The 15171-nt window shown below is 39.2% G+C and overlaps 3 protein-coding genes across 3 annotated transcripts; 2 read left to right on the forward strand and 1 right to left on the reverse strand.

The window, feature by feature from the left end:
- The first annotated feature begins 947 nt into the window (after positions 1-947).
- Positions 948-5359, forward strand: LOC149017751 (Mitochondrial transcription termination factor family protein). The gene is made up of 2 exons (XM_089152085.1): positions 948-3020; positions 5213-5359. The coding sequence occupies exon 1, from the start codon at positions 1041-1043 to the stop codon at positions 1914-1916; it is 876 nt and encodes a 291-aa protein (XP_089008211.1). The 5' UTR covers positions 948-1040; the 3' UTR covers positions 1917-3020; positions 5213-5359.
- On the reverse strand, positions 2655-6439 carry LOC149017752 (sulfite exporter TauE/SafE family protein 3-like). Its single transcript, XM_089152083.1, has 12 exons — positions 6218-6439; positions 5654-5813; positions 5349-5549; positions 5045-5109; positions 4918-4957; positions 4400-4461; positions 4204-4290; positions 3932-3982; positions 3540-3761; positions 3301-3394; positions 2836-2976; positions 2655-2737 (listed from the first exon to the last, which is right to left on the reverse strand). Exons 1-12 carry the CDS (start codon positions 6437-6439, stop codon positions 2655-2657), a joined length of 1428 nt encoding a protein of 475 aa, XP_089008209.1.
- Positions 6440-10962: 4523 nt separating this feature from the next.
- On the forward strand, positions 10963-12561 carry DUT1 (DUTP-PYROPHOSPHATASE-LIKE 1). The gene is given in 4 exon segments (XM_089152086.1): positions 10963-11811; positions 11814-11899; positions 12001-12092; positions 12178-12561. Coding segments are annotated over 4 exon segments (645 nt in total). The 5' UTR covers positions 10963-11589; the 3' UTR covers positions 12423-12561.
- Positions 12562-15171: the final 2610 nt, after the last annotated feature.

Below are 15171 nucleotides of genomic sequence, written 5' to 3' on the forward strand. Positions count from 1 at the left end.
TTGTTACATATTACCAGTTCCTGGAACTGGTAATGGTAATGGTAGTGATAAAGGTTATACATTTCCATATTTCACCAAAAATGATTTGCCACATTCCATGATTGCTGGTTTGCTATGGATTCCAATTCCAGAGCTGACATTAGTTTGGATGTCACGCAGCATTAGATATAGGGTTGGGATTATTGTGCTCTCTCTTCACATTTCACCACGTGTTTAGGTATGGAAACACTTTGTCTGCTCGAAGACGAATTTTCTTCCTAAATGTGTGGAGGTGTATTAAGAGAATACAATCCCGGGTGGAGGATTTAAACTCTTAGGTGGATTGGATATTTTGCTTGTGAAGCATTTGATACATGTTCATCAAATGCTATTTTTCCTATTTTCTTAACCACCCTCCTACACCAATCCTTTCCAACCACTTGGTACTGACCCTTATTATCGATCACACTCCACATCCGTTCTGAAGCACCTCCTCGCCCCTTCCAGCCAATATGCTTTGTAAATTTGATCTTCTAATGTTTGATATCCTTACTGTTTTGTTATGTATGATCATATAATAAAAATAACGATCTAGCAACAATTACTTATTCTTAAATCTAAAATTCACTCATGTGCATAATTATTATTTTTTAAAAATTCATTTTCAATAAAAGGGTGCTAATAATATAATAGAATTCGAATCCTCTGCCCACACAGTGTTCAATTCAAAAACAGAATATTATTTTGAATGTGGAAGAAAGAAGAATTGAATTCTAACACTGTGGGAATCTTTCTAATGAAGAGGATTTTTTTTTAAAATTCAATTGGACACGTGGATTGGAAAAAAATTTCGCTCCATGGGTAGAGAGAGGATGAGACTCTATCATCAAAACCTCTCATGGTGGAAGTCCCAACGGTTGCAATGTACGATACCATTTTACACTTCTTCATTGGTCGATAGATTCTCAATGAATTGATAAATGTGGAATGATAAGTGGCAAATCTGAGTTTAGCACACCAAGCTAGAGACTTACAGTTATCCATTTCCGCGAAAAGAGAAAATGCCGATCAAGCTTCAACCACTCCAACTGCATTCCCTCCATTTCCAAACAGTCTGTTCGTCTTCTCATTCTCTTCCTCGCTCCCTCCCTTCTTCTCCCTCTCCTTCTCCTTCTCTTTCTCTCACTTCTGCTCGGCACCCGCCACTTCTTCGCTTCCGCACTGCATACCGCGAAAATTTGCGATACCTCAGAACCCTAGGCTTCATCCCCAACAACGAAGTCCCATCCCCTGAAACTCTGCAAAGCATTTTATCTATCATCAACTTCTTCAAATCCAAGGGCTTCTCCGAACCCGATTTCCGCAGGCTTCATTTCCTCTGCCCTCAACTCTTCTCCCCCAGTATCGATCCCACAGATTTCGCTCCCGTCTTCAATTTCTTGGTCACCGAAGTCGCAGCGTCTCCTGCTGAATCATCTGCTCTGATTCTCCGGTGTCCTGGAATCCTCCTCTCCCACATTGATTTATGTCTGAGACCTACACTTCTCTTCCTCAGGGAACTGGGTCTGGAGAAGCTTAATTTGCCCACTTCCCTCAACGCTCATTTGCTGAACACTCGTGTCGATAAACTTGAAGCCAAGATAAGGTTTTTGCGGGGCTTAGGGTTTTCCCGTGAGGAATCTTGCAGGGCTTGTTCTCGTCTACCTGCCATTTTTGGGTACAGTATCGAGAATAATATGAGGCCCAAGTTCAATTATTTGGTGAAAGAGATGGAGAGAGATATCCAAGAACTGAAGGAGTTCCCGCAGTATTTTGGCTTCAGCCTGGAGAAACGAATCGTGCCGAGGCATTTGCATTTGAAGGAGAGGAACGTTCGAATATCGTTGCAGAGGATGCTGTTGTGGAATGACGTGAAATTTTATACCAAATGGAAGTGAAATTATGTATGATTGCTCCTTTCTCGATTGTATATTTTCTCTATTTCTTGCGTTGGACAAATTCTGTGTTTTCTTCCTGGGTGAAAGTAAAGGAAGTAATTGATTGCAAGATTTTCCACTTTGAAGCATATACTGTTTAAGGAGTTCTAGAGTGGCGCTTTGCTCTCCTGGTAGGGTTTTGCTTCATCTCATTAATTTTTAAATCATCTTCATTGTGAGAAACCCAGGCAGATCCAAAGTTTTGTGAGCATCTAAATACTATTTCAAAGAGGCAAGCGAGCCTATACATCAGTAGAACCACGTCTAGGGTTGGTCATGCTCAAATTATGCAGCTGATTTTGTTTTGGTTTGTTGAACATGTGGAGTAGATTCAGATTGACAGTGAACCCATGCCAAACTCCATTACTTAAAATTATGTGTGTCCTTGTGCTCGGTTAAACAAAATCAGCAAATCCTACGTTTAACTATTAATTTATCAAACCACTTCATTTTCCATGAAACTGCGTAGAGGCATTAAACTACAGGATATGCTGATTCTGAGATTCTCTAACAAGAAAATTGCCAGTTAGTAACTTAGTATTAAGAAAAACATACCCAGTTCAGTCTTTCTAACCCATTTGATACAGCTTTTCTTCTTGGAGATTGGTGATTAAAGTTACTATCTAGACAAAGGGGAGAAGAAGGAATATAAGTAGCTGTAAATTGAAGAAATACTGCTAGGACCAACAGTTTATGCAGTTACGTCTGATGACAGAGACTTTCAAACCCCATATACTCATCCTGCTGTATCTTGTGTATCATATTTGCTATGCCCACACCACCTGCATTGTACAATAGAATGTTGAGCACTTCCACTGTTATGTATGGGTAATAGCTAAGACATTCAATTTGAACCTTGAAAATCCAGAGGATCATTTACCTAAACTGATTGCACTTATAAAGATGGTCAGAGCCAGGATGAAGATGATCAAGGATGCTCGACCAAGCAGTGTTATCAACCTCCTCACAACATGCTGACCAACGAGTGCAGCAAAAGTTGCAACTACAACAAAGTAGGCAGCTGTAGCAGAGAGTGAGCCCATGTTACAGAGAGAAAGTAACTATGTGAGTATGGTTTCTTCCTTCAAAGATTTATCCTGTATATTTTTATGAAGTAAATCCAAATATGGGCTAGTTCATGCTTGTATAGACTTTTCAGGCTGGTTTGAGTACTTTGACCTAGTTTTCTTTTATCTTAATTTCTTTCATCATTTTCTTTCTGGGCTTGGTTTTGGGGATAGGGGTGTTGGGGTTGTTTTGTAGTTTAGTTATTGTGAATTATTGCAATGTCACGTTTACATGTTTCTACAAATTTCAAAAGAGCTTGGTTGTTCTTGCTACCCACCATATGGGACTGGAAAACGATTTAGAAGATAATATTGTACGACTGACATGGAGGATGAGAATGCCATTGCAAACGTTGATGTTGCACTTGCAACCTGTGAATTGAAATCTATTAGTATTAAACATGATCTAGTAGCCTCATAGATAGATTCTGACAACATTTTTTAACATGGTATTCCAAGAAATAAAAGTCAGAAAAATATGGGTAAAGGTTGATGGAGACAGCCAATATGTTGTTACCTGAGGAGGAACTCCTAATTCAAGAAAAAGAGGCCCCAAGATGAAGCCACCTCCAAGTCCAAGCAATCCACCAACTACTCCAGCAATTATGCCACAGCAGCAGTAAATAAACAGTAGATGTACTTTCCAATTTGTGATTTCCTTACCCTTGGATGCAATTACTCTCTTCCCTTGGTAGAGGCAGATGGCTTCATAGAGTGACACAGAGACAGCAACTGGAACCTTCATAATGCAATGAAAAACTGCTCTGTTAAATCTTATTGGTTTCTGGAAGACAGTACAAGAATCTATAAAACGTAGTACAATTCAGTGGCATGAAGTTTGCAACTCATAAGGTTGACTGCTTAGGAGGAGGTGGCTAGGAAACTGAAACCTTCAGTGGAGTTGTTCACCTGCATTAAGTTTAGGATCCAGTACTCTATGGAGCAAGTTGTGCCATAAGTCTGCATATACATTCAGAAAAAACAAATAAGTGGTACGTCCAGTGATATTAGGCAGATTCTAGGTACCCAAGTAAACTGAGAAGAGTATGTTGGCCAGGAAGACCGGCATGTCATTGTTCTCCCAAAACTGTGGATACAGATTTGGTGTTGTGGTTACATACTTTATCTAAGACATTGGACAAGTTGAAAGTAAGGTGGCTTCATTGGATACGATAACCAACCTTTACTATCTGCACTGTGAGGAAGGCCAACCAAACAAACACGAGAAGAATAAGCTCCTTCCAATATATGTTGTCCATCAGGGGAACCTGGATGGATGCCAAAGATGACAAAGAAAGCAGGGTAAAGTGTCAAACTTATTGTAGAGTTCTGTGAAATCAATGTGTTCTAACATAACTTGGCATACTTTGGAGTTACCTCATCATCTGGTGATGCCGCTGGACCAGTTGGCAGTGGTCTGTATTCCATTCCAGGACCATCTGAAAGCCAAGGGGTTACAAAGCAGTCTAGGTTCAGTTCTGGACGGTTAAGGTAATGTGAGCCATCTAGATTTTGACCAGGGAGGTCAATGGAAGCCTAACCCTTGCTCACCTCCTCAGTGCAAACGCATATGTGACTAGGGGCTGAGTTTTTCCTACCGTATCAAGAGTTTGGAATGGAAAAGCTACCGACATGCTATTTAGTTAGTTCAGATGCATTGAAAAAATCATCTGTTTGAGGAATTCATTCCTGAAGATAACCACTTTGGACTATTTGTGAAGGTGGAAATTTCAGTAAATGAGTAATTTATAGTATGTTATCACACACATACATTCTTGGCGTTTATGCTCTGCATACATAACTGAGGTAAAATTCTTCTGTTTTATATTGACCCTAAACATTGAAGCTTAGGTTGAAGGGGGAAGGGGACCCATGATCACATGTTGATAACTCACCAGCTGATTTTGACTCCCTCTCCAATAGTTTGGCTGTTTCCTGAAAATAAAGTAAATTCCAAAAGCATCAGTAATCAAGTTAGAATGTTGGGTATCATTGTAGAGAGCTGAACATGATGAACCTTGCCTTCTTCATCAAGGTTTCTTTCTTCCATGTCTCTATGCCTTTGAATAACGCCTTAGTAGACGTACCTGCCACCATAAATGTACAATGCATCAGTCCTTTTAGCCTATCTCTTCCAAAATAGCTTCTCAGTAGCTACTTCTTCTTCCTTCTGTTTTGGTTTGCATGCAGGTCTTCAGCCAGCAAGAACAGAGTTGCAGTACAGAATTATGCTTTTAACTAGCTACATATTTGTCTAATCATTTGGGTACTGCTCTTAAAGAGACCTCAATATGGAATCAGATCAGATGTCATGAGTGTCATTTACCCAGGAAGAGAATGATAAGCAGAACAGTCACCATCCAATCAGCAAAGATGACATTAAAGGCGACCCCAATGCTAATACCAAGCATGAGCATCGGCTGAAAGAGCAAAGCAAGGTCATAGTCTATGATGGGCAAATCAAGTGTTGGATGCCGGAGCCGCAGATTGTAATACACTGTTGATGCCGCTGCACCCATGATCATACCTGCAAAAAGATGGACAAATTAAATGTCGTAGAACCGATCAGAATTGATTGGTAATCCAGGGAAAGGCCATTAAAGATCAAGAGAGAAGTTGCAGTATACTGACATTTAGAAATGGCAGTAGAGGTCTTGGGGTCGAACCCAATAATCAAGGTGAGCATTGGAACAAAAATCCCCCCACCACCTACTCCTCCAACACTACCCAGAGCTGCTCCAAAGAATCCAATTATTGATCCCACCACCAGTTTCCAATTAAATTTCAGCTCCTGTTCCACAAAATACAGGGAAAAAATAAGAAGAAAGATTTGATGAAAGTTATTAAAGAGGGAAAAGAAGGAAGATAAAATTTCTGCCCGGAATTTCATTTTTCCTGTCTTTTAGGTCCTGTGAAATGCATAGGCTATCCATATCATTCCTCCGTAATGTAAGTTCTCAGAAAGCAGGCAGAGGACATTTATGGAAAGTAAAACCCATAAGAGGAAAGGTCACCATCCATATACCATTGGGCCCCATAAGGAAGTTCTCAGAAAACAAGCAGAGCAAGTTTATGGAAAGTAAAATCCATAAAGAGGCTATATTGGGAAAAAGGTGTTAAGAGAAAAGAGATTGTCTGAAGCAGTTTCGTGGAAACAGGATTACAGTGACATACACACAGAGAAGGAGAACCCACCGGCCAAACATGGTGATAAGAAGACTTTCCGTTCTGCCACAAGAGATTAACCATCTGAACCATGAATCCTTCTTCTTCTTCTTCTATTTCTTTCTGAACCAAGCTTTGTTTACCAGTAGCTCTAATATATCTTTCTGCTCCGCCAAGCTGACTCATCACTACGAGGCCCAGATACACGACCCAGGCCGCTGCAAGTCTCCATTTCACCTCAACAGTGGCCATATGGACTACGACCAGAGAATATTCAATACACAAATAAAGGTCCTCTCTCTCTCTCTCTCTCTCTCTCTCTCTCTCTCTCTCCCCCTTTATATTATTTTGTGATCCTTCCCCAAGTCAGCCACTCTACCAGCATGCAGATGAAGGAAAAGATTTGGTTGAATCTACAAAGTGGGTTCTATTGTTTTGGTTACTAATGTTTGTATTTATATATAACCAGTTCTCTTCATTTTGTATTGTTATTTGTTTTTATAACCAAGTGGGGCTTACCGCTTACTATTTCTGGTTAAAAAAATAAAAGGTAAATAGAGGTTGAACTTGATGAGAAATAGATTCCATCTAAATATTATTTTAAATATTTTAGTTCAATTATAAATAAAAATGGTGATAAAGATGATGATGTTTTCTAAATAATCATAATAGGGTGAATGAAGCAAAGAAGTGCATTCGGAGCTTTGTGTGATCAACATATTCCTCTAAAGCATAGAGGAAATTTTGTAAAATCATCTATGATATATAGTTTGGTCATCTACCATTAAGAAGCATTAAGAAGCATTATGAAGATAAACTATGAGTGATAAAACTAGTAAGGAAAAGGTAAGGATGATCATCTTAATTAGATCTAGTTTATAAGTATTTTCATTCAATAAATGATAACCTTACAGAAAATTGATTGAGATGATGTGGGTATATTTGCTGCTACAATATAAGTGTGTTGGTCCCACGTGCCACGAAAATTGTACCTACGTGGCAATATACTTTGCATGATTTTTTGGATAGATTAATGATGGACAAAATAACTTGCCATCCTTTATTATAAAAAAAACTAGATACTTGAATTTGTACTTTGTGTTATATTGTTGCCGCTTAGTATGAAGTTGTAATTGAGTTCATATACTTTCATAACTTGGGTTTTCATCGTTTGATCGTCTATACGACGATTCATTGAGTTTAACTGTTGATCTGAAGATTAGTCTCATGTAATGGTACACATTAGACACTCTTAGAATAGCCATGAAAATATTACGAGTAGAGACAAAAACAAATCAAAACAATATAGAGATTTGATATGGTACACCAAATCAATGTACTATATTCACGAGTAGAGAAGAAGAACTTTCACACTGTAAGAAGAAAATTGCAATGGGGATCTCTCATCAACTAATTGTCAAAATGATGTTATAAAATTTCTCACCCTAAACCTAAGGAGGAAATCTACAAATCGCACAATTATTCCATAAGAGAACATGTGGTACATATTTAAGAAGTCCTAATCAGGTATATATATAAATAGGATTCTTTTATCTTTATCATATATTTCATCACAAAAGGGTCATTCAAGTCATCCAATAAAATATATAGTGTGAGTAAATTTTCATAAATCAGGTATAAGGATTTGGGTCACAATAATAGCCACAAACATGTTTTTGTTTTTTTCTTCTTCTTCTTCTTAGAATCGAGGTTCATCCAAGCCAAGCTTATGCATACCTTGACAATATCCTTAGAGAGTATATTATTATAAATAATTAAATATAATACAAGACTTCTCCCCTGGCCTTGGGGGTTTCGAGAAGGTTGTTCCTTTTGTGTGAAGATTGAGATAAAAAATTTCACTACGCTAGCACCAATAATAAGAAACTTAAGAGCGAACTTGTCTTTATAAATCAGCTATTTGTAACTATTGTGAGAACAATCCTATTATAATTCTCGTTTAATTGGTCACTAGGAAATCTAATCAATACAACTATTATTATTATTTTTTGATACAATGACCTTTTTGATATATAAATAATGAAATATTGCATATATCATTTGCGAGAGTCAAACATACAACTTCTTCACCAATAGATATTAATCATTCCTCAAGCAGACAATTTTTTTACGATAATAAAATTATTAAGAGAAAAAAAATTAAAAAATAAAATAAAATAAGAAAGAAAGAACGAATTAAAGGAGGAAACCAAAAACAGGAGAAGAGCTCACCATATCAAAGGACCCCCTATACTTGCAATAAATGGTGATGTTTTGCGTGCTAGCAATTAATGATCAAGAAAGTTCCTGGAAGCTGATTCATAACTCACTATAAGATAAATGCAATACAATTTGGGATATCATGTCCAATCATCCATATACTCACCCAGCATTTGTCTCACTGCTTGTTTTTGGAGGAGTTCTTCTTCTGCACGTATATAGCCTAATTAACCACCTTCACAGTAACCTGTGGAATCATTAATATTGATACCATTTTCCTTTTTTGTTCTTTTCAATAATTGCTACTGGAAGGAAGCTTCTTCTTCTTCGTTATTCTCGTTCTGCAGTAACTTCTCTTGGCTTTGTATAATTTAGTGATGAGAGGTACGAGTATCCTTAATTTGCATTATTTCATAACATCTTATCAATATAGTTGAAAATTAAATGAAAATCGTCACATTTATATACATAATCCTCATAAAGCATCTGAAATATTCACAAACACATGATTACGATTATTGAAGAGAATTGCTCAAAACAAACTGCATTGAAATATGGAATCAAAATGCACATATACATGCTTACAGATGCTGGATTCGCCCAGAAGCAAGTTGTGTTCTGGGCATTACGTACTGGACATGGCACCTCTAACCCATTTTGGATCTTTTACAAAAATGAGAAAAAAGTCTTTATGGATCGATGCTAAAAGATTAGCTGCCCACTCCATTGAAGGTTCCTGAAGGAACATATTCATCTCACACATGGGTTAGAGTGTCATGATCTTGATGCTAATGAGTGCCTGACAAAGCTCTGATCTTCTTCTTTAATTTTTTATTTTCAGAGCTTCAACTTCACAGGATGTCACTGGATATGTCAATGAGAATTTGATCTAATATGGATATGCATGTGACATGAGGAAAATTGCATCGAACCCATCTGGACTGGGTTCACATCTTTCGCCCTGGTTAGACCATAATCAGGGGCCATTCTCAACCTAATCTAAACAATCAGGAGAGCGAGAGCGCCGCTTTGGAAGTTACCGACCGTGAACTTCCTCCTGAATCTGGCGATTGATGAAGCTTCCTAGTAGAAAACAACTATTGTCAGGACGGTGAGGGAATCGTGAGAAGTTCGGTAATTGCTATCACTCCCGAATACTCATGGAAAAACCCTACAATCAAACGATAACCCGCAAAGACCACAAATTCATCCGACGATCGAGAATCAACTATAAATCCTATATAAACAAGGATTGGTTCACGTAAAAGGTATTTGGATCGTTTCCCTACTATTATCATTCAAGTTTATGCTATGCAATTAGCCAGAGCCTTTTGTGATCAGTTCAGCAACTGACTTAAGCTTCGGAGGTGGCCTCCCGACCCCAGTGGTTGGGCCATGTCTAACCTTGTTTTGCAGGCCATTGCCAGGAGATCCGGAGGCTTAACAATTTATGGACACATCAACATGTATTATGATAATGATCAATGTAGGTTGATGGTAGCACCAGCAAGTTGGGTGGAGAGAATCTCCACGACATATTAGCATATTAGTATAAAATATCAGCACTTTGGTTCTCATATTATTGAAGACATTTTTAAGAATAAAGATATTGTTACATCTGACTTTGAATCCTAGTTTTGCCCTCTATATATGAATGAGTAGTATGAATTGGTTGGAAATGTGGAAGCTTTAATACTGCTTCTTAGTTGCTATTGGTCCTATCACCATACATTTAGAGGTAGTCCACCTTGTCAGTGTTCAAGAAACATCAGGCAAGATAAATGATCCTGATTCACCATTTACAACTTATCAATCAAAATCATCATTTTATCACCATCAATAGATTGTTCAGCTATCAATGACCAACATCTTTTAGTGAAGAGATTAGGAGTTCAATTATATCCAGCGGTGCATGCAATACTCATCACCTCCTAAATCTTAATTTAAAAGTGGAGATCCTCTCCACCCAAGTGGTATCTTTCCATTTCCCCACATTTACATAAGGCCTTAAACAAGGCCTACTTGTTTACCAAAAAAAAAAAAAAAAAAAAGGGCCTACTGGGTGGAGAGTAAGAATCCGGATCATAGAGTGCTCCCCGCCATCTTTACCACCACAAATTTGGTGGGACCCACCACTAAAAAATAAAAAAATAAAAAAATAAAAAAATAAAAAACCCTCCCATCACCCCACCCCTGGGCCCCCTGTTTTTATGGTGGTAAAAAGTGCTACCCCGACGGGTAGCTGATCCGGACTCGAGAGTAAAAGCTACCATTCTAACTTCTACCCATAAAAAAGGAAAACCGTCCTTTGTTGTTTCCAACACGTTTTGGTTCAATGAAAATTAAATAACCATAGCCCGATAAACCATTTTTAAATCAAACCTTAAATCTTGGTCGGACCAATCCAACCAGAAATCATTCTAATAATAATATTATTATTATTTTCCGGATCGAAACTGCAAATTTGTTGATTATTTATTTAGCCTAAAGGATTACGAAGAAATAGTACTAAACAGTTTGAACTAAGAACGCCTTCCGCGACTTGCCGTTGCAACAAAGAGCTACTTCTTGTCGCAATCTTGCAGGTACATACATCTCTCTGCTCCCTTCTTCTCTATTTTTCTCTGTTGTTTAATCCCCTCTCTTGTTTCGCATCCTCGGAAATAAAAGCAGATTTTTTATCCGAAACCTCTTTGCAGAACAAGACTGATTGAATAAGAGCTCTCTTTCTGATATAAGAACATCTGAATCATCTGACCACGAAAAAATTGCCTTCTTGAGGATTTTTACTATGAATATTTGAATAGGAATTGGATATGGATTCCTATCGAAAACTGCAAGAAAGAGGCCGAAAATCTGCTTCGATCGCATCTCATCAGACCCGCACTGGATTGGGATCCGCCATGAATCGATGAAATATATACTAAAACCCTAGAAAACTCTAGTTTCGTAGATTGGATTATCTAAATTAGCCGAACCAGATTTAATTCGGTTCGTTTTTGGTTCTTGTGGTCGTGCTTTATCAATTTTGAACCAAAAACCAAACCGCTTTGTCAAATTCGAACTGTTTGACCGTTTCCAGTCAGTCAGTCAGTCAGGGAGCCTAAAAGGCGGGAAGTGGAAAGGAAAAACCGCCATTCACTGTGGCGGGAAACTTTGGCGCCAATATTTGAACCATCAAAATGCGAGTTTTCCATTATATATATTGTGTTCGTCTTCTCCCCAAGACCCCTCAAATCCAATTCTGTCTTAGAGAGAAACCTGCGAGTTTTGCTTCCAAACCTTTCCGTCTGAGAATGGCCCAGCAGGATATGGAGACCAACAACAACAACAACCACTGCTCAGAAGCGAATGAGCCTTCACCAAAGATACAGAAAATCTCTCACAATGGTGTTTCAGAGGTTTTCCCCTCCTTAAGGTGAAAAAGCTCTCAGAAAATGCCATTTTGCCCTCAAGAGGATCAAAGCTAGCTGCAGGTTATGATCTCTCAAGGTAAGAATGCCGTTGATCCCTAGTTTGATCTCCTTCTCATGTGTTTTAGCAGAGTGACATTTGACGAGCTGCATTTGTTCTCCTGTATGCTTTTTGTTCAGTGCGACGGAGACCAAAGTTCCGGCAAGAGGAAAAGCCCTCGTTCCGACGGATTTGAGCATTGCAGTACCAGAAGGGACCTACGCACGAATCGGTAACTCATTGATCTTTGTTTCATGTCATCTTTGATTTGTCTTTTGTAGTTTGGCATTCGCTGAAGTCAATCTCTACTTCTGAAGCTCCAAGGTCGGGCTTGGCATGGAAGAGCTCGATTGATGTTGGGGCTGGTGTCATCGACGCAGACTATAGAGGTTCTGTTGGGGTTATCCTTTTCAATCATTCTGATGTGGATTTTGAGGTGAAATCTGGTGATCGGGTTGCCCAGTTGATCCTTGAAAAGATCATAACGCCTGAAGTATTGGAAGTTGAAGATCTGGATGCAACAGTTAGAGGTGATGCAGGATTTGGATCTACTGGCGTTTAATACCCTTTTTAACACCTTTTTGTTTTAGAAGAAAATGAGCTACTTAGTAGCTTTCTCAACTCACTACTGTACTAAGAGCATTCAAGGCAAATTAATGGGAAACTTACCTTCTGATATTCGCTTCTAGAACATATTTTCTGTTTCCTTTATGTTGATGGTTAGTTGGTTGTTTCACTTAAGGAATTTACGGATATGAATTGGTAAAGTCAAATCATCGAAACAGTCTCAACGATAATTGCAGGGATACGTTTGCGAAGACTACTAATCCCACTCTGCTTGTGCTTTAAGCACTGGATTCATCCTCTAGTGGAATTGATGGATTTATTGTTAGAATTTTCTTACATGAGCATTTGTCCTTTCCATTGGTAACAAGGTACTGAGGGACACAAAACTGTGAACCTTCCTGCCCCCCTAATGCTCTAATCACAGTGGCCCAGATCATCTCTCGGAACCCACCTTCCTGGAATGCTGACCTTGTCAGAACATGGTGGCCTCCGGAGTCCTGATACAGCTGATAAGATCTTGAAAATCCCCCTACCATTGAACCCATCCGCTGAAAAATCATATGGGATAAGAACATCAGATGAGATTTTCTCGGTGGCATCAGCATGTAGTTTTGTTTATAATACCCCCTAACCTACCTCAATAACCCCCTTGGCAGAAATTCCCTCTAAAACTCAGCATTTCTTCTGGAAAATCATTCATAATAAAACTTGCATCATTCTGCTTTGTGAAAGACAGAGGACGCAATATACCACATGTTTGCCCTTGTTTTAGGACATTGCTACCACAGATCATATCTTCCTCCAATGTGATTTTGCTCTACAGATTCTGATGAAATTCCACTGGCATATTGATCCTTCAAAAATTCAGGAAACATTCAGGATTGACATATGAACAAGAAAACCTGTCCTTAACGGGATGGTACTGACTTTCATACAGGTGCTGCATGGCTGTCTTCAGCTCGTGTCGTGAGATGTTTGGTCAAGTCCTATAACGAGCGAAACCCTCGTTTTGTGTTGCTGAGACATGCGCCTAAGGAGAAAGTCTTTGCAACCGAAGTGAGCCGAGGAGCCGAGTGACGTGCCAGCGCTACTAATTGAGTGCCAGCACGTAGCTGTGCTGTCAGTAAGAAGGGAGCCGGCGCCTTTCGAAGCACAAGCTGCTGATATGATTTGAAATTCTCCAACAAGCCCTCTCAGAGACGAAATCTCATACTTCACCTAATTTGTCTCTGGTTGATTTGATTTAGTTTGAACGAGAGGTCGTAAATCCGTGTCACGAGCAGTTATGGAGGCTTGCTAATTCAATGACAGTGGCACAACAAATCAGAAACATTGTCACAACAAACCTCTACTATAAAATAGCAAGTGGAATATTTGGCGCTCCACATTGCAGGACACTACTAAAATAAATTTTGATGGATCATCTAGAGAATCTGATCAGATTTGTGCAGCTTCTGGAGGAGTTGCTCGAGACAGCTGTGGAAAACTTGTGTTTTGCTTTGGCCAGATCTGTGGAAGTCAATCATCCTTTCAAGCAGAAGCGATAGCCATTCACTGGGCTTCAACTTATGCAGCTCAGAAATATAGTCATTAGCTTACTGATCAACCACTGACTTGGAGGCTTTCTCAAATGAGTCCGGATCACCTCCCTAGGGGTGGGGTCCACTGCGTTGCACATTGTGCTCTCCATCACGGGAGGTGATCCCGACTCTTCTAGGGGTGGGGTCCACTGCGTTGCACATTCTGCTCTCAATCACGGGAGGTGATCCGGACTCTTCTAGGGGTGGGGTCCACTGGATTGCATATTGTGCTCTCTGTCACGGGATGTGATCCGGACTCTTCTCAAACCATAGATATCAGGTTCCCGGCCATGTCCTTCGACAACATTTCCTTCAAGCATGTTCCCTGCAGAGTGAACTTTGTAGCTGATTGTAAACTTCATTGGCTGCTGCTCTTGGACCTGGCCATCCAAGCCCTAATCTCAACTTGGGTGTTGATGGTCGGAGCAGTTGGTGAAGCAGAGGGAGCAGGTCGTACATTTGTTGGTATTTCCATGCTATTTAACAGAAGCACATAAAAATGGAGGGGAAATAAACTTGAAATAAAAAAAAAATTCAAGAGAATATTGGTTTTACCTTTCATATTTCAATTCGGATGTAATAATTGCTTAGAAATTCCGAATTGTTGATATGAATAAAAATTATAAAATTTAGCCTGGTAGTTTGTAAGATCTTTTTTCTTAATTAAGCTAAAATTTCTTCACCCCGCTGCCATGAGGGATTTTCGGAAGGATGTTTATACTCCAATTTCATCTAGTGGGCCATTGGATGCTTGACACATGTTTTATTTTAATCATATGTTCAGTATTCTTCCAACATTTAGCCATGCTTTCATCCCCCAACTGATTATCTCCTCACTCGCCTCTCCTTCACCTTCTCCATATTTGGTTCCGACCACCACCACTGACTTCTTCCTCGTCGACTTCCGACAACTCATTTAAAGGAAAATAAACTGAACAAAATGTCTCATCTCGGTGCTGGAAGAACGGTAGCTCGCTAGAAATCCACCATTCATGTATAGAAAGAAAACCATCAAAGTGAACCCAACGCAGAACCGATTCATCAGGTCACCACACCCTACAACAAACACAAATGAAAAAGAATAAACCAGAGAAAATTAAACAAACCGCCACTGTGGAATTCTTATTGAGAAGTAAAAACCCAGAAATGTTAGATTCATGTGAA

This window comes from Hakea prostrata, chromosome 4, assembly GCF_041222555.1.
Source record: "Hakea prostrata isolate BN-2017 chromosome 4, UWA_Hpros_2, whole genome shotgun sequence".
Lineage (NCBI taxonomy): Eukaryota > Viridiplantae > Streptophyta > Magnoliopsida > Proteales > Proteaceae > Hakea > Hakea prostrata.

Excerpts from the sequence above, each read along its gene's own strand:
- LOC149017751 (XM_089152085.1), top strand. The coding sequence starts at position 1,041 with ATGCCGATCAAGCTTCAACCACTCCAACTGCATTCCCTCCATTTCCAA.
- LOC149017752 (XM_089152083.1), bottom strand. The coding sequence starts at position 6,439 with ATGGCCACTGTTGAGGTGAAATGGAGACTTGCAGCGGCCTGGGTCGTG. Across the intron at positions 5,814-6,217 it reads CTTATCACCATGTTTGGCCG|GAGCTGAAATTTAATTGGAA; the intron begins GTGGGTTCTCCT and ends TTTGTGGAACAG. Across the intron at positions 2,738-2,835 it reads TATAAGTGCAATCAGTTTAG|GTGGTGTGGGCATAGCAAAT; the intron begins GTAAATGATCCT and ends TGTACAATGCAG.